The sequence below is a fragment of the Gavialis gangeticus genome, unplaced genomic scaffold, assembly GCF_001723915.1.
Source record: "Gavialis gangeticus isolate Ggan-Ray unplaced genomic scaffold, GavGan_comp1, whole genome shotgun sequence".
Classification (NCBI taxonomy): Eukaryota; Metazoa; Chordata; order Crocodylia; family Gavialidae; genus Gavialis; species Gavialis gangeticus.
The window spans coordinates 28927798-28946395 of record NW_017729001.1 but is presented as its reverse complement, the minus strand read 5'-3'; the positions used below and the strand labels follow the sequence as shown (position 1 = coordinate 28946395).

The 18598-nt window shown below is 49.8% G+C and overlaps 2 protein-coding genes across 6 annotated transcripts in view; one reads left to right on the top strand and one right to left on the bottom strand.

The window, feature by feature from the left end:
• Positions 1–1027, top strand: part of MYO1H (myosin IH) — a 63483-nt gene extending 62456 nt beyond the window's left edge. For all 4 annotated transcript variants that reach the window (XM_019507174.1, XM_019507173.1, XM_019507175.1 and 1 more), the window contains exon 32: positions 186–1027. In XM_019507174.1, the coding sequence (XP_019362719.1) occupies positions 186–209 (24 nt within the window). In that variant the 3' untranslated portion in view covers positions 210–1027. The remainder of the gene's footprint in view (positions 1–185) is intronic.
• Positions 1028–1552: 525 nt separating this feature from the next.
• Positions 1553–18598, bottom strand: part of KCTD10 (potassium channel tetramerization domain containing 10) — a 17531-nt gene continuing 485 nt past the window's right edge. Inside the window, exons 2-7 of one of the 2 annotated variants that reach the window (XM_019507179.1) lie at positions 16355–16568; positions 10407–10576; positions 8941–9030; positions 8254–8306; positions 7350–7545; positions 1553–6725 (exon numbers count right to left, since the gene is read on the bottom strand). In XM_019507179.1, the coding sequence (XP_019362724.1) occupies positions 6507–6725; positions 7350–7545; positions 8254–8306; positions 8941–9030; positions 10407–10576; positions 16355–16568 (942 nt within the window). In that variant the 3' untranslated portion in view covers positions 1553–6506. The remainder of the gene's footprint in view (positions 6726–7349; positions 7546–8253; positions 8307–8940; positions 9031–10406; positions 10577–16354; positions 16569–18598) is intronic. The other variant, XM_019507180.1, reaches the window with a different exon arrangement.

Here is an 18598-nt window from a genome sequence, read left to right as displayed (position 1 = left end):
CACCAGTCCATTATTTGGCTCTTTGTGCCGATCCCCAGTCGTGCACACCTACCTTATGATGTGGCTGTGCCTTTGCCTGTAGCTGCCCCAGACCTGCAGGTGATTGCAGTGTAGTTCTGCTTCCAGACAGCCCTGCCCGAGGTTGAATCCAGGAGCTGAGAAATGGCTCATTCCTTTCTTTGCAGGTGGCCACCAGCGGAAGGTCCTGATGGGAAGCTGGGCCCCCTGTTCCGTCTGTCAATCTTTGCTTGTGAGAGGAGCCTGGGATGGGATCAGCACCTGTGTCTGGCGGCTGAGAATTTCCTGCGGTCACAGGACTGTTGTGACTTGAGCATTCACTTGCCTTTTTAAGCTCTTCCATTTCCTTTTTTAAGCTTTGAGCTTATCCAGCTCTAGGTAACTAGATTCCATTGGGTTGCTGTCACATTCCAGTGTACACGGGTTGTAGTCGGACAGATGCACGCTACAATTGTGCAATGCTTGAAACCAAAAGCTGAAGCTCTCAAATGTGTAAAATATCAGTTTTACGCACCCACGAGGTTAAAGCTGAGACCTTTAACCAGCTAGGAAAGATTTTCAGGGTAGAAAAAAAAAAAAAGGGCTTTCCCCAACCACTGCTCCTGAGCCATTTACTGTACTGAACAGGAGCACAGCACAAATGGTAGATCAGGGAACTTGGCACCGTGGGCTGGAAACCCCCTCGCTCCCAGAAACGCTGGCAACCATCGAAGCTGGCACAGTCAAGTATCCCACCAAGTCTGAGCGGGCAGAGATTTCTCTGAATGCAGTAGGGTAAGGGCTAGCAAAGGTCTCGTTACCTGAATCAGTATTTTAGCAGATGAGGTTGCACAGCTGGGGACATTGACATGCCCAGCTTTCTTTCTGGCCAATTGCTTTCTAGGGTAGGGAAAAGTTTTTTCTATTGAAGTAACTCCATGTTGTTTCTTCCTATGCTAATGGCTATACACAGTGCACTGTGAGAGGTATGGGGCACTGGAATCAGTAACGAAAATAAAAGGTGAAAAAAAAGTTTTTGGCTTGACATTGAAACCTGCTGGGTTGATAGGAAGTTTCTGAACAAGATGGTTCTGTGACCCCAGGTGAGGCATCTTTGAGGGTCTCCCTGCAATGGGGTAAAATTCCCTTCCCGAACTCCCGCAGAAGTGAACAACCCCGGCTGCTGGCAGCTGGGGTACTCAGCCCCTGTTCTGGCGACGGGTGTGTGCTATGGCAGGTGTAGAAGTGGGGGGAAGACGAGGTTGTCTCCCCCTACAGCTGTATCCCCAGTGGGGTTTGCTGTCTCATGTTGAGACAAAAGTGCCTTTGCTCAAGTCAAACCCAAAGACTCCCAAAATCTGTTTGGGATGAGCTGAAGCCATGTGAAATACCTGCCACTTGCTGCCTCAAAGTCCTGGGGATGCACTCTGAAGGGGAAAGAGTCCTGCGGGCCAGGGTGCTGGCTGTTCTGCTACAGCTGGTGCTAGAAAGTAACACCAGCGGACGTGGTGATGGGCACTTACCTTGAACCGAACAAGAAGGAGACACGCTGAGGTAAATATGAAACGTTTCTGATTTATTTTGCATCTAGCCGAAAGAAGAATGGAAAAATCCACGCTGCAAACACCACCCGTACACGGGACTTGAGCACAAGCTCTTGGTGCACAGCTGTGCAGAGTGGAGAGGTCCGATTGTACCAGCTGAATTCATTAGTGCCGCACTTGGCCTAACCTGTGGAATGGAGCGATGCGGCGAAGAGCTAAGATTAGAAACTGAGGGTGCGGCTAAGCAGCAGTGCAAATGCAGCTGACAAACTTGCACAAGCTTTAAAACTAGCTACAGCAGCCTGCCGAGGACCCAGGGCGGATAAGCGAGCTGCTCACCTACACTGAGCTCTGTGCAGTCATCTGTAGCTAGCTCGGGTGCCAACTGCTTTAAAACTGTTTCCAAGAGCTGCGCTCTTTCTACTTAGCACTGTGCAGACATTATCCTGAAAGCACTTTGAGCTGCAGCTTTGTAAGCTGCTGCTCTTTACCTCGAAAGACAAAAACGCTTCCCAGAACAACTTGCTGGCTGTCAGTATTACTGCCTGGTGGAGGGGGAGGAAAGTGTCAACCCTGGGTCTGAAATGAGGGCCTGTTTCCATTTGCTGTTAATGCCACACCTTTGCAGCTGCTAGGTGCTCAGGTTGCAAGGGGCGACAGTCTCTAAAAAGGACCTGGTTGTGTTGCAACCTATTCATTGTGTGAGTATGGAGGCAAAACCTCGGGGAGGCAGCTGCTGAAAGTACAGCTTAATATGTCAAAGCAAGGATGCTTTGCGTGATGGCCCTGAAAACATCCGAGACCAGCAGTCTGGTCTAATGTTCACAAGTGCAGCAAAACCTGCCCAAAGCTGACTTCTCAGTGTGTAATGTGTTGTGTTCAGCAAGGCGCTGCCCTGCTCTTCAGGCTGTGTGTACAAGCTAGGGACACGGACTGCTGGTCTTCCACCCTGGCCCAACTGATTCTTCGTTGTGTGCAATCAAGACTCTGCCATGCAAGGTGGTGGGCAGCCAAGTCAGGGGACACTCAGTAATCGAGGTGCTGACCAGGGTGGGGAGGCACAAGCCGGGTCAGGAGGTCGATTGGAGAACAGGGTCTAGGAACAGGCCAAGTCAGGAGCCAGGGGATCAGGCAGAAAGCGCAGACAGGGAGCAAGCAGGGTCGAGATGCTGGCAGATCAAGCAGACAGTGAAGTGGGAGCACAAGCCAGAGGGAACAGCAAGGCAGGCTGGGGTCAGGTTGAGTCCTGCGGCTCGGACACTTCCTGTTCTGGGTCAGGGGTTTAACGTGGAGAACTGAAGGATCAGTCCTTCAGGCTAGGCCCTGCTGGAGGCTTCGGGACAGCTTTGACCAGTCTGGCTGACCAACTGTAGGCTGGGATAAGCAGCTGAACTGGTCAAGCTGAGTTCGAGGCTGTGACCCACCAGGCTCTTTGTAACTTCTACCTTCTAACAGACCCGTACTACAAACAGGGGCTGCTCTCCAGCACCTGTCAGCACAGGCACTGAGTCACAATTCCTTTCCATTATCAGATGCAATCAAATGTTGCGGGTTTCCTCTCGGACAGGAGACGACACTCAGGCTGTACTACGCAGCTAAGGCAGCAACAAGCAGGCACTGAATGACCCTCAGGAATTCGCTGCTTGCTTCTAACTTGCAACCTGCCTTGCAGAAAAAGCCTTCACCCTTTAGGCTTGGAGAAGCCTAGTTTACTGCTGGTGTAGATCCTGGCGTAGGATCTACACCAGCAGTAAAGTGTTCCCCTGGGAGGGCGAGAGGTTATGTTGCCACGGAGCAGGAGCAAAAGGACTGGAAGAAGAAAGCAGTGCAGGAAGCTCAAGGCTGTTGTTTCCTACAGACTGCACAGGTAGGAACTTTAAAGGGGAAACACTTAAGGGGATGAAATGCCTAAGTTGCAGGTGCCTGGTCTCTGCAGTGGAAGCCAGTGGCCTGTGTTGGGAGCCCAGGCGCCCTATGCTGTGCATGTGCAGTCATGTACCTCGCAACAGGACCTGCCGCAGCTGGCAAGCTGCAGGTGTGGCTGCCTGGAGCTGGCCAATGCTCAGCACTGAGGACAAGCCCCAGCCCTGCATCCTGCTGATTGGCCTGGGATCCCGACCCTGATGCCTCTCCTGAAGGTAAGTGTCAGCTTCTCTTCCCCAGAACAGAGCAGAGAGCAGCAGCCTCCTTGTCAGCCTCTCCCTGGGCTCTATTCCTGCCTCAGCCTGAGGAGGGCGAATCCCCACCGGGGGGTGCCTTAACCATTGGGCTATCTGTGGTGAGGGTGGCAGCACTCTCCATCCCCTCTTGAAGCCGTACCAGAGTAGACGATGAAGGTTATGGACCCAGAGCCAGCGGTTACTGCACTCACGTGGGAGGTGGAGGGAGCCTGGGTTTAGTCCTTGCTCTAAGTGCTGATCACACACTTTGGTTAAATACACCCATTGTTGCATGAGAAGGAATTTGCTGTCCTGTGGGGATGTGAGCAGCCTGGGACAAAGACACTGAGCAAGGCGCAAAGGCAGATTTCATGCTAGTGGCTTATCTAGCGCATGAAGGCTGTGTGGCCACAAGGCTGGTGCCTGGCCAGCTCTAACAGCAAACACTGTGACCCCTTTTAGTGTTCATGAGCTCTGCGCTTGGCCAATGAGGAAACACCAGACTCATACACACGGCCCAGCTTGGAGCATGCAGTCTGATAAATGCACAACCTTGAAGTTTGTGAGCATGGGGGGGGTTCTGTCTGCACAAGACTAAAAATAAAATGGGATGATCTCATGGCATCTCACTTAACGAGACCAACTGAGACAGGAGAAGGAAAGGGGCTTCGATGCGACTTCCAGAAATCGGGAATGCACGCTGTACTGGCAGCAAACCATCTACCGTGAGGAGTGAGGCCTTCTCTGGGGACTTATTACAGCATTACACATGGCACGGATATGACTGCACTTTAATGAAGCCTGTGACTGGAAGTTACAAAGTGATAACTCACAATGCTAAGCAGTTTAATTAGATTATAATTCACTCTGCTTGGTTTTGAGACTAGTCTGTGTCACAGGAACTTTGATGTCTAATTCAGACACTGCTTATAGTGATGCATGAGGACTGAGACAGATGTTATACACACAGCTGCCAGGAGGATAGTATTGGTTTGGCACTTGAATTCTTTGGCTGATGGAAATGGTCTGCAAACTCTTTAAACCTATGCCTGGAGCTGTACCACCCGTCACAGAGAAGGCTGAATGCTTACTCTCTGTGAGCGGGCGGGACTGTTTAAGGATTTCTGTGGTGATGCCAGCTGGTGAGCGCTGCCTTTGGTATTTCAAATGCTAACACATCACTTCATGACCAACTCTGCTGGAACCAAGCACACCCTTATCTCGCTGTATAACCCTTGCTTTCATCAAACCTCCTGCTAACCAGGTTACGGGGGAACAAGGTGGGAGGAAGTGCTGCACTGCATCAGCTCTGTGGTCCATCTAGTCCAGATCCCTGTCTCCAGAGGTCAGCACCAGATCTTTCCAGTGAAAGAGACTCTACAAGAGGCAGATGTCTATTGATCTTCCTCCCTAGAAGGTCTGGCCCCCATGCCCAGTAGGGACTGGCTTTGAGCTCTGAAGCAGTAGGTGCCATTATAATCCTATTCTTATCCCTCAATTTCCAACTCCTTTGAATAATACATGACATTTCACTACAATTGCTACTTGACTCCATAATAGGCAACAAGAGACTAGGAGGTAGATAAAATATTCATTTGCAATAGAAGAGCAATCTTAGAAAACTAGATCTATGCAGTATTCTATACACAGGATTTCAGCTCTGTCCCCCTCACACAGCTGCTGCTTCCCAGGAGATTTGGACTGACTAGGAATAACTGCACATGGTCCACAAGACACCGAAAGGGGCATCTACACCACTTCCCAAGGGGAGTCTCTCCAGTCCGAGAGGCTCCTGCTGGGCTGGCAGTCCATGCTGCAGCTCTGCCCAGGGCGGCTGTGGGAAGAAGCCTTTGTGGTTGAGCTGGGAGTAGGTGGGGAAGCAGTGGCCTAGCATGAACACACAAACTCCGCTCTGAGGTCAAGAGGGGGAAAGCATCTAGCAGTGACCAGCTCTGGCCGATACAAGGGACACCTAAGGCAAGACGGTAAAGTATAGCTTGTTCCTCAAACCCTCCCCTCACCGAGGAGTTTAAACAGCCCGCATCCTTTAACTGCAGCTACAGGAAAGTTGAGGGTTCTCCACTACTCGCTATGGCACCAGCTTCATAGAACCACTATAAGTCAGGTTTAAAAGAGAAGCTATGCTGTGCCTTGGCCAGCTTTTCAGTTGCTTGTTAGACAGATTAGCTCTCAGTACTTAACAGCAGAGTCCCTACACGTGCTTACTGGAACCTGCCAGCCAGCTTTGGTTCTAAAGCAGTACCACAGCAAGCAGGTGGATTCTCTAGGATATGGAACTGAAAGGCTGATGCCCTCTGAAGCTACTAGCCCACTACCTTGTTGCCTTAAGGGTCCAGCCAGGACACCTTAGAGCAAAGCAGCTGGGTTAGCTTTACTGTGGTGGAGAGCTGCACTGTTCCTGTATATTAGGTTCTGGGGCTAGGACAAACGTGGAGCTTGTAGACAGCTGGGCTGTCATTTTGAAAATCCCAGGGAAAAGTGCAGAATAAATACTAAGAGCAGAAGGGAGTCACTCTTCCTTCCTAAATATGAGACAGTAGAAAAGAGTGCTATGAATTTACAGGCATTTTCCAAGTGCTCCGATACGGCATTACCAGGCTGATCATGTGCCCAATGCCTCATTTCTCTAACAGAATTACATCCTGTTAAACACCCCCGGCCGTCTCCTCCCATTACAAAATGGAACCCGCAGATTTCACTGAACATAAATAAAACGCCTGGTTCCGTCGCAGGTCAGGCCACAGCTGTGCAAACGGAGCCATGCAGTCTGCACCTGTCCCTCAGCTCACTGATGGAGATGCGCCCGGTCATCGGGGCGCTTGATGTGGATCCTCCGCACACGCTCGATGCGCTCCCGCTCTTCGTCCTCGTCCAGGTGATGGGAGCGGCCTGCTGCCCCACCCGTGGCCTCCAGCAGGGCGTTGTCAGGGCCTCGGCCATCCTGAGACTCGTAGAGCAGAATATTCAGCGTCTCTTCATAAATGCGAGCTTCGGGGAACTCCACCTGGACACCCAGAACAGGCAGAGATTAGGAGAGGTGAGATCCACCTTGCTGGCTGGTCTGAACTTCAGCCCAGCTCTGACATTTTCTCTCCCTCTGCAGGCTCTGGGGATAGCAGTACTTTGAACTGAGTGTGAAATCCAGCAAAAATCAGATGTTAAGAGGAACTCTTTTCAGCAGCTATATTTGAACTTCTGCTGGCTTTCACCTCAGGCATGCAAGAGCTGGTATCCTCCAAACTTAGCCATTACTGCCTAAGGGGCAGACAGCAGCAGGATCCTCTCTGAATAGGTAAGACCCTATGTGAATGGAAGGCTACTGCTTTTCATAAATTCTCTACGCAGGAACCTTAAAACAGTGAGTGCATGACTGGGCTCAGAGATCAGTCTATCTGCTCTGTGACAGATTAGGACCCTGTTGTGCAAGCCACGACAAGCTAAAATCCCCTCCCCAAAGAACAGTGGTAGGTTTGATTGTCCTGTTTTATACCCTCTCCCTTTTACCAGACATTGTGATGGTCCAGGGAGACTAGGGTATTAAAGAAAGTCCTCAAACCAGAAGGCCATAGGCCAGTCTGATGATAGTGGAAGTCAGCTGCTAGTGAGCGCTAGTGGGTTTCCTGCCTACCTTTGTCTGTTTCTTCTCAGTAGCGTAAACGATGGAAGTGCAGCAGACTTCAGCAATCTTCCGCCCCTGCCCGTAGAAAGACCAGCAGCAAATCTCATCTCCAATCACATCCTTTATGAAAAGGACTCTCCCATTAAACCGCAAGGACAGCTTATCGAACAGCTCAATGTTCTTCAGCATATTGTCATCAGAATTGCTGTGTAACACCAAAAGAGCCTCAGTGAGAGTCCAGGCAGAAAGGAGGATTCAGGGCAATTAATGGTTGTGGATGCCTAAAGGTCTGCTTCTAGGGCTCTCATGCAGTAGTGAATGACATGCCCCTAGGACCAGAGGAAAGCCTCCTGCTGAAGGCTGGCTTTCAGGGGTTCTGCGTAATATTGCTAAAGGACACTGTACTTATGTATGAAAAGCCATCATCCTAACTAAAACGTTTTTTCAGCTCAAGCTGAGCATTTGCTGGGCTGTGACTGTGACACATGACGTGAGTCTGATATGGACAAAGACAAGACCAACCCTGACTTTTATCAGCCGTTATAAAACTGCCTCGCTCAGAAGCATGTTGGCAGCTAGCCAGGGGTCAAAGGGCTCTGCCAGGTCTCATGACAGTGGTGAATGGTCTATGGAGGACACAAGTCAACACCGGAGTGTACTAGAGGCAGCTGGTTCCCAATTAAACTATATGTTGTCAGTAGCTTTTAACTGGGGAACGGTCACTCCCTCTTAAGCTAGTTAACAGTGAATCCATGAAGTACGTGGGGAGGAAAAAGCAGTCACTGCCCATTAACAATACTGTTGACTGGCTCTGAGCAAAGGGAAGGCAACTGCCACTCCGTGAATCTGATTTTACACTTTTTTAAAAATCCCAGTGGAAATGGTTGGTACAGTTGAAGTCAGGAGACTTTACCTGGTGTAGGAATATTTGTTGTTACTTCTGTTATACAGCAACTTCACTGCTGGCTGCAGAGAGAGAAAGCATGGTTAGAGCAATTTTTAACTGGCTACAGTTACAGTACAGCTGGGGGTCTACTCAGAGAAAGATGTGTGCGCTGTGAGGTGAGTTCAGTGCTGTGACATTTTGCTGGGGAAAGGTGCTCAAGTAACATCCCTTCAAGCAGGTTTCTGTTCATCCCCAAGATAGGAACAGCAAGAGCTTTCCCAACAGTCATCTCTTATCAGGCCTGGAGAGTGCTTCCCTGCTGGGAGGACGGGGTCAGAATTCATTCTCTGCTGTCCTTTCCGTCTCTGCCAGGAGCAGCATGGCGATCAGCTACTAGAAACAGGAGCTGCCAACTCATTCTGTCTGAGGTAAGTGCCAGCCCCTCCCAGCCTGGGCTGGTAAAGCAGATGAAAGGCTCTGAAATATCCCGTTACGGAACCCTTACATCAGCCTGCCCTCTGCATTCCCTTTATTTTGTTTAGACCTGGCTTAGTGGCATCTGATATCTGATTCACGTGGAGCGCTCAAGCTGAGCACGTATCATTGTGGAATTAAACTACTGTGCTCCAGAGTGCCTGGCAATGGTAAGGGAGAGCCCCCCCCTGCGCCTGCACCCCCCACCGCAGGGACATGGCCCAGCCCATGCCTCCTTACCTTATTAGATGTTGCTATGAGTTTCTGCTCTTCCTTGGAAGATGTGATGACTGGCACCTTGCAGAAGGGCTCATACGCGTCTTTGTTCTGCTGAGACAAAGCCAGCAATGAGAGGAAGCTGATGTCAGGGCCTTCCTCCATCCTGAAGCCTGCTGTTAGCCAGAGCAGTGGCTCGTCATCTCCTGGAGCTTGGCAGTAGCCTGCCTCTCCGTAGACACAACAGGGTATGGGGGCACTACCTGCTGCTTCCCATCTCAACCCTGCCCACTGAGGGGAGGAGCCGTAAGAGAGACTGCTGTGGTGTCTTTGGGAAACTGGGCCCTATGCCCAGAACCACGTTAATTCATGGGTTCTATCTACCTGTGCCTAAGGCGCTGGCTTCTGGGGTCATGTGTCATGACTTCTCTTTCATTTATGTGAGTTTTTCTAGCCTGTTGACATTTTCTTTTTCCGCAGTATAACTGCTGCAGGGAGGGTTGGGAGGGCTTGTCTGCTCTGCATTTAACAGAGTCACCCTGCAGTTGAGACATGCGGCCACACAATACAAATCTTATTATGCCACCATCTTCTTCTGCTCTGGATGATGCTGGAGATACAGGTGACAGAAGGCTGAAAGCCAGGCCTCTTCATGCAAGACATGGAGAAGACAGTGAGGGATCATGAATACCCTGAATACCATGAAGAGCCAGAGACCCAGCCCTGTGACCAGTCAGCCTGTGCGCACCCAGCTGGGAGCTGGAGAAGAGTGGGAGCAGCTGTTAGCTTATGCTGGGTTTCCATTACGGAAAGAGGGTGGTGCTGTCAAGAGACGTAACTGGTAGTTTGTGGGTCTGCTCAGGGCTCCTCCATATTGGGAGGATGCAAGCCAGTGGCATTTCCTTCATGTACAGAAGACAGAGGGGTTCTGCTCAGCTAACATCTGAGCATTTTAAATGTCCCTCAATGCTCCTCACCCACCTACAGAGCACAGACTGTGTATTTCTCTCCTCCTGTATCCAGTCTGCTGCTACAACACTTCAATGCCATAAGCTCAAAATAGCAACCACTCCTGAGACAGGATACCACCATCCGCCTCCCTTTCCACTGCTCCCTCCTCCATGTGCTTTCTCTTTCAGCCTGCCAGGATCAATACATTATTTCCTAGCATGGAAATATCTTCTGAGGACCCAGCGCTATGTGGAAAAGTGATGCAGCGATGACAAAGCCCAACCACCTTTGCACATGGGAGAGGAGCCATGCACTATACAGCCAAGTAGCACCCTGCCATGTGGACAAGCTCAGTCAACAGAGGGTTGGAACAAGGACTTGGAAGCATTAATGGTCCCAAGCGAGCAGCCAGTTTCCCTCAGCACCACCCACTTAGGAAGGGGGTCTGATGGAACAGGTGGAGGGGACTGAGCCTCCAAGCAGCTGAGGCTGATGCCAGGACTCCTCACTAGCCCCATAGTAAGGAGGCTGACACCTACCTGCAGGGCGGCCTGGCACTCATCCACCAAACCCTGGACCAGGTAGTACTTGGCCTCAGCCAGCAGCTCTTCAATCTCTCTGCGGCTCTCGGGAAGCGGCACGGCTCCATCACGCAGATAGTTTAAGATGGTTCCGAAGTGCTTCCCACAGCGGTCGATCAGAATCCAGCCTGGGAAGGGACAAAGTGGGGCACAGCTGGAGAGGAGGAAGGGAGAGCTTGGCAAAATCCCTCACCCTCCTTGGCCTGAGAAGCCAGCTGGCTAGGATGTAGGCACAATGTGCTGCAGCATGATGGACAGGAGGGTCTCACATGGGGCTTGCACTGGAGGCTGCCGGGTGACTGACTCCAGAATCCCAGCTCTCTGCCCGAGCTGGCAACCAGCCCAGCAGCAGGCTGCACTTGCACAGGGAATCTGCTCTGTCTGCATCTCCCACACTCGTTTAAGTGTGTGTGCGTAGGGGGAGGCAGGAAGCTCATTTTGTTTCCTTCAGCTCCCCAGCCGCAAGTGAATGGCTAAAACTGAAATAGTGACAACATCAGTAGCTGCTCGCCTCAAACCAAGCAGCTGGGATCTGTTTCTTTTATGGTATCCACACATTCCTTCCCCTGGAATCCTGCCTCCATTTGTGGAGCTGTTCGCCTGCTCCCCTCTCCACCCAGCATGCCACCTCCCACAGAAACAGCTACCAGGACAACTTTGTACGGTTGCGGCTGAGAAGATACCTGAATGGGGCAGAAGAGAAGACTCGCCAGCTGGACGGAGCCTGTGGAAGCTATGGCTGGTCAAGAATGGACACGGGAAAAGAAACCTGGGAGTCTGGACTCCTGGTGCCCCACCACAGCTCCTAGACCCAGGTTTCTGGTGGCCTACAGCTTCCCTGCTTCAGGAGCACTGATGAATGGTTAAGCCAACTGGAACTGTGTGTTGTTCTGTGACAGACTCCCCCTCCCACAACACAGATTAACATGCGTTTCTTGCCCCACGCCTGGATGCTGAAGAAGTGCTTTGCCTACCCCATGCCCAGACACTTGGGGGACCACTTGACTGCTGCCCTAGCTTTACTTTTAACAGCAGCATGGGAAGATGTGGGTTGAAATGAACCCCTCCCCCACGTATGAAGGCTGAAGAGGAAGGGGAAAACCAACTAGCAGATGCTCCAGATTTTGGGCTGTATCCCTTTCATCCCCATTCTAGTGTCCAACCAGCATGGAACCAGAAGAGCGGCACTGAACTAACTACCAGCAGCCTGTTTCTAAAATTCCCATAGGTCAGAGATGAAAGGCACTCTCATGCTGACAAGAACGCTTTGTAGCAGTATTTGCCAGGAGTACTAATGGAGATGAGAAGAGTTCCAGCAAGAACCAGAGTGCTTTTCCTTGTGTAAGTCTGTGAACAGTGTGTCAGTGTTTCACCTCTAATACCCAGGCCTCTCCTGAACTGGACCAAATGAACCCTGAAAGGTGTTATGCAATCTGGAGGCTCAAGTTTCCACAAACTATCAAAAAAGCCTTTTATGGGCTTGGACTCAGGAATGCACTAAGGAAATACTTGTGGGAAAGGATTCATATTTTGGACAAATAAGGGAAAGCAGGGAAAATGCACACCGGATGTTTTAAATGAGCGGAATTACAAGTAAACCCCAATTTACTTGGGTAATGCTTTGGGTGCAGCATAAGCTTTGCCTGCTGTTCAGCTAATTAGTAAGACTCCAGCAGGACTCTTCCATGCATTTTTCCTCCACAGCTATTAATGTAGATGTAAGGCTGAGGTCAGGGTCTGGGTCCATAGGGACTGCAGGGAGCCAGGATGGCAATGTAGACTTGTCGCAAACCAATGAAAGGATGAAAGAACATGTTGTCTTGGAGCACTGCCATCTACACTACAGTAAACACAATATCTGGCTGCAGCAGAAGTGAGGATCTTTGTCCCATGCAGAGATACCTCAAGTAGCGGTATGCCACCAAAAGGCGGAGGAGTGCATAAAACAAGGCAGTAAACAAAGGTGTCATCTACCCAAAGCCCAGAGCTACAATGGGCTAAACAACTGGTAACACAAGCATCTAGGGATGGAAAAGGGGCATGTCCTGAGCATAGAGCTAGGATCCCAAACCTCCTCAGTTCCCAGCTCACTGTGATGCCTCCTGCAGACTGGGTAAGCCAACTTCTGCTGTGGTTTTTCCTCCCAGCAGCCTGGAGGAGTGCTAACTTCCCCATGCCCCCAAGCAGTGGTAGGGAGGGCGAGAGAGAGAGTTTCCAGTGCCAAATACAGAGAAAGCTCCGAGATAGATAGCAACCCCATCAGAGTGACTTCACAAGAGCTTTTGTTCTGTCCAGCTAGCTTCAACACACAGCCTAAAGGCAATGACTAACGCATAAGAAGGGGGCCAACTGCCACTCAGTCTGACCCAGGCAGAACTGGAAAAGCAGATTTCACTGGTAGCCCTTTACAGCTGAGTTTTAATCACTGTAATACAAAAATGCCTGTGGATGCATCCACTCCAGGCAGGGCTTAATATCCCCAGATGGTATAATAAAGATATACTAGACTGTTAAGAAAGATGAGAATTTAATCTGCTCTACGAAGATGGCACCCACATACTGAAACCAAAGCAAGTTACACCTTCTGGCCAAGGCTGAACAAGTAAAATAGCACTGTGGCATTGAAGGCAAGAGACCTGGAGTGCTCTTTCTTAAAGTAGATGAGGCTAAATATTTTCTCTCAAATGCTGTGCAGAAGGCTGGCAGGGGGGACGACACACAGGGGACTAACTAGTTTCACTGGAGAACTCTGGGAGGAGAGAGCATGCTCCCACAAAGGGCCTTTCTTCTACCTTGCCGCAGCAGTAAGATGCAGATTTGTCATGGTTGCAATCAAACCTGCCAACTAAATGGAGGCACCTGCCAAGCACAGCCAGAGAATGGGGGCAGTTTCTCCTGTGGGCTGAGAAGTATATTTCTATTTAGGTAAGGGAAGAGCCTAAGTGATGGCAATGAGAGCCAAAGAAACAGGAGGATTTTCCATGTGAAAGATGCCACAGCTTGTTTAAATAAGTTCCCTCATTCTTTCCACATTCTTCAAGTTGAGCTGCTCTTCCTGGAAACACACTTATTTGTACCAGTTTGGGTGTGACCGAATACAAATATTTCAAAAGCTTTCAGATAAGAGTGCCTTCCTTTATAGCTCTGTTGCTACTGTCCCGATTTCCAAATACACTCCCAAGAAATTCCAGGGAGTGGAAGATAAAAGTATGAACTACTGCAGCATGAAATATAAAATAAGTAGTGTTAAGGTCCCAGTAAAACGCGAGCGCCGACTAGCAAATGAGGCATTTTCACAACAGGACTGAGATTCACAAATCTTACAGCCAAAACTTAGTACACTTCAAGTCATCTTTATGCTCCTCTTAACGATATCAATTTCAACTCCTGCCCTGATAGGAAAGTGAATGTGTCCCTTCACAGAAAAGCCAAGTCCATATTCTAAGGACACATGGTATTAGCATTCTGCACTGAGACCATGCATCTGACACCATTTATCAGAAAGTGAGCAGTGCAAGTGGCTATTTAAATCAAGTCCCAAGTGTTATTCACATCACTCTGCCCTTTGGCAAGAAACTTAGCTTCCGGGTCTGTTTCTTCATCTGTAACACAGGCAAGGCGTTCTCCCTGAGGGACCTGGGGAAACAGCATTTGCACAGCAAGATGGAAGTGCCAAACGCTGCTATTATCTTGGTTCTTTCAGTGCAGCATTACACTTGTTACTGCTGAAATCCTCACCACTGCTGCAGAACGACTAGATTGCTGTACCGTGCTTGGTACGTTGCAGTATTGTATTGTCTCCTAAGTGAAAGTAAGTGGTTGAGTAGGTGGCATTCTTTCCGCACAATCCGTACTGAATCAGCGCTCCACTGTGGTGTTGGCAGTTGTGTTGCTTCATAGAGTCTCTCAGAGGAATGGTAATAACAGCCCCACGGTAAGTAAACTTCCATGAGACTTTGCAATAATTGTAGCTAATTTGGATAGTTATAGCCCATCTACTCACCTACGATTTCTCTGTGCTCCCCATGGGAAAGGGAATTCCTCAGTCCCTATCCTAAAGCTTCTGAGCAATGTTCTGTACCATTAAACTCTCACTATGTCCCACTCCAGAGACATCTGATTATTTATGACTAGGCAATATCCTTTAGCATTCATTCTACTCAATACCTGAAAACTTACAAAAACGCTATGTAAAAACTGAAACTTGTTTCCCCGGCTGCATAGAGGTAAGCACTCTATCTAAAATAGCAATGTCTAAATTAAATGATATTGCCCCTCTCGCACGTTATCCATGAATTCACCACCACCTCTCACAGGAGAATGTTATATGAGGGCTCTGTCAAAACTACTGCTTACTTCTCACCAGCTCTAAATGCGAGAAGTCTTTGCACTGAAAACCCAGGTCGAAATCTTCTGGCCAAGGGGTACCCAGGCTTTGGACCAGTTGAAATGACATGTTCAAACATAAATATGTTCACCAGCAGAATGGAGGTTGAAAGCTCCTAAGATCAGTCTGCTAATAAACTATGGATAAAGACCATCAGTCCAAACATGCAAACAAGAAAACAGTCTGAGGCCACATCTACATGAGACTGCAGACACAAGTACTAAATGATTGCACAGTAACCGGAGTTACTGTGCAGTAGCGTCACTGAACGGCTTTTAGGTGATGCTGACTGTGCAGAAACTCATTACTTTGCGCCACGCAATGCTACTGCACAACAGTAACAAGCTACCGCACAGTCACCATCTTGTGTAGATGTGGCCAGTGTGCGCGCAAAATTGCAACACCCAAAGAGAGAACTGTTTTTGGAATGGCAAACAGTGATACTCCTAAATTTGGGAAGGCTGATATAAGATGGGGCCTTATATTCTGAACAGCTATTAACAAACTTTGCAGCCTAAACTAATTAATACATCTAACCAAAAAAAAAAAAAGCAAGCTTTATAAGGTTGGTGTAGGTATATTTCAGAAGAAAGTCAGTCAGTTTGAAGAACAGTCTTTTGAAAAAGCACAATTATGCACATTCCAAGTTCTCTATAATCAAACCCATCTAGAGAGAGAGAGAGAGAGAGAGAGACTCCTTCACTAGCTTTTCTACAGATTAATTGCAGGTTTTTGCTTGGCTGCTCTGGTCTACGTGCATTAGTAAGCACACTGCTGTCAGTAAGCCGAATGCCACGTCCTACTGCTTCCCTGGTTTCTTTTCTAGAATCCAAAAATAAATACCCTTGCAAGTAAGATGAAGTTACGCAGGGGTGGGAAAAATGCAGCCCACCAGGCCATTCTATCCAGCCCGTGGGGCCCCTAAAAATTTAGAAAAATAATCTGCCCCTGGCTGCCCATCATGTGGCCCTCGAGGCTTGCCAGAACTCAGTAGTGGCCGTCTGCCTGAAATACCTGTCTGCCCCTGACAGCACCCTTTCATCCAAGGATCTCAGAAGGGATTTACCCATACCAAGGTTCACAGCCTCCAACAGGAAAGTTTTTTTTAGCCTCGTAGTAAAGGAGAAGAAATTAGACACGTCAATTAATGTTTGGGAATTGAACTAAAAAAGCAAATTCTGACTCTTAATCCCTTGTTCTAGCCACAACATAGCACTTTTCCATAGAACTGAAGTACTTAAGAGTAGATTAGAAGTTGGAAAAATGGTGCTTGACTAGGACCATGGGACTTTACTGTCCTCTGAATAATGGGGAGAAAGGGAAAGTTGCAACTTTCTATGAAGCCAGTTTTGTGTCTTTTCTCAGAGGTACAGACTGTTAGCCACAGTCAAAATTAGCCATAGATTTCTCTAAGACTATGATGCATTCACTTCCTAATGCTTGTGCCAAACTAAGTTCTGTTATCCCTAGAAAAAATGACACACATGGCTGTCAGCAACGTGAACAGTTCTCTCTTTACCTTCACTGTCAGTAAGAACCTCCATGCGGCCACTGAACATAGCTTTGAGCATGGTGTCCTGCTTGGTCAGGGTCTGCATTGTAGTGTAGTAGAGAGCGCCGCCTACGTTCAGCTTCACATACTTGGAACTGGGACTGGACCCTTTGAAAGAGGTGGTGCGGGTGGCGGCTGCTGGCACTGTTGAGCTCACCACGCTTTCTCCTGACATCTCTTCCTGCAACAAAGGGGTGACCCATTAGACCTGGCGTGCAGCGCAACGTGCTACTCCTGCCTTTCCTAGACAAGTACCAGCACTATGCTGCTGTTGTACAGCCCTGCCAGGGAGCACGTGGCGCCTGAAACTTGCTGGCTCTTTGTTTTACAAATGCAGAAACTAAAGTCCCAAGAATCACTGCCATGCCTAAGCTTGTAAAGCTGGCAGCAAAACTGGATCTATCTCCAGCTCTTAGCACTAAGCCCTACCCTTGAGCAAGTACTGCTCCAAAGTCAGAGGGTCATAATCCCAGAGGAAGGAGGGCAGGATTCTTGCTAGTGCCTTTTGCAAAGTGCTGTCCAGCTTCCTGGCCTTAAACAGAAGAACATAAGCAGAGCTATACTGCATCAGACCAATGGTTCATCTAGCCTAGGATCCTCTCTGGGCAATTTCACTGGCTGGCATCCACAGGCTCCTTTAATTCATTCAGGTGGGGGGCAGTGGGTGCTGTCCAGCGTGCCCCTTCCAGATTCCTTGTTGTTAGCCCATGAACCTTGCTCCCTTCCCTGTTTTCTTGTTATTTGTCCCCTGTATTTAGTCAATGTGTCCCCCCCGGCCTCTCTTTAAGGGAGGATTATAGTTTGGCCTAAACCCATGGCCCCTTGGGCACATCAAATAGTCCTGTCTTCAACAACCCACTCCTGTCCCTGTAACTGCTTTAGCTGTCCCAACACATCTGTCAAGGCCCACTTAATAGTCCCCTGTATGAACAGAGGGGGTAACCGGTTCTTGATGGGCCTATGGCTGTGATCCTGGTGCACCAAAGGTCTCTTCTATGGTTCGCATATATTATGTAATGAACTGGTAAACTGTGCAATACACTGAGATGAACCACATGTGTGAGGTCATGATCACATGATAAAGATGCCTGTCTAGCTATAAAAAGAGCCAACTAGCTATCAAGTGAGTGCTTGAGAATGTGTAATAACTCTTATCGCTGGTTTCTACCCAGCTTTCCTTTGAATGCGTAGCAGGGCCCAAGCCCTGGGTCCGACCCATGGTTCATCTAGCCTATGAGTGCTAGGCTCTTACACACCGCAGTGGCAGCTCCATAAATCTGGCGCAGTTCGTGGACTCCCCTGACACCTGCCCCTTCCCCCAGAAAAGGGAAACCTTGGTGCCCCCCTACCTGGAGTGCACCAGGCTGCAGCCCCTTCACTGCCTAGCCTGGACATCCTGTCAAGGTTCTGGCTGCCCTACTCCCCACACCTGTTTGTGTATGCTCTCCCCATCCACAGCCCCAAGGGACCAAGTCCTGGGACCTCCTGATCCACCTCCTCCTAGTCTACCTGACTAGGCTCTGGCTGCGGTAGACCCCCAGGGATTGCGGGGCTGCTTTCCTGGCCCTGGTCCATTTACGTCTCTGGGCAGCTTCCGCTGGCTGCTCAGACGTGTTCGAGGGCCAGCGGGTGCTATGCAGCGCGCTCTGCTTGGTGCCCCACGTGGCTACACTCGTTCTGAATCTGTGCCGTTATTCTCATCCCTGCTCTGTATCTCATTTGCCCAAGTACTCTAGGAGGTGGCCTTCGTGGCCTCCTCATCGGGGCAGGGCTGCGGACTGGCAGCTCCAAAGGCCTCTGAGTCCACATCAGGCAGCCATGTGTCTCTTCTGCAGTGGAAGAGCGACCTAGCCGTAAGCGTCCGGAAACAAGCGAGGATCCGAGGGGGATCCCTCTTGTGATGCTGCTGGGATAGAGGCAGGTGAGCTTTCTGCTGCGCTGCCACCTCCCTCCGGCCTCCAATGAGAGCTGAGGCAGCCGGTCCAGGAAGGGAACGCCTGCCCGGCCCCAGAACAGCAGGTCCAACAGGGGAGTCTGGCTGGCCTGGTAAAGGCCTCAGTTTTGGGGAGGTCTTATTAACTCGGCTGCCGAGTGCGAGGGGGGGCCTGGCCTCACCCCACTGCCCCCCCCATATCCCACACATTCCCCCCTTCCCCCACCCCCATATCCCACAACCTTTCTCCCTCACGTCCCCCACCCTGCCCCCCCGTT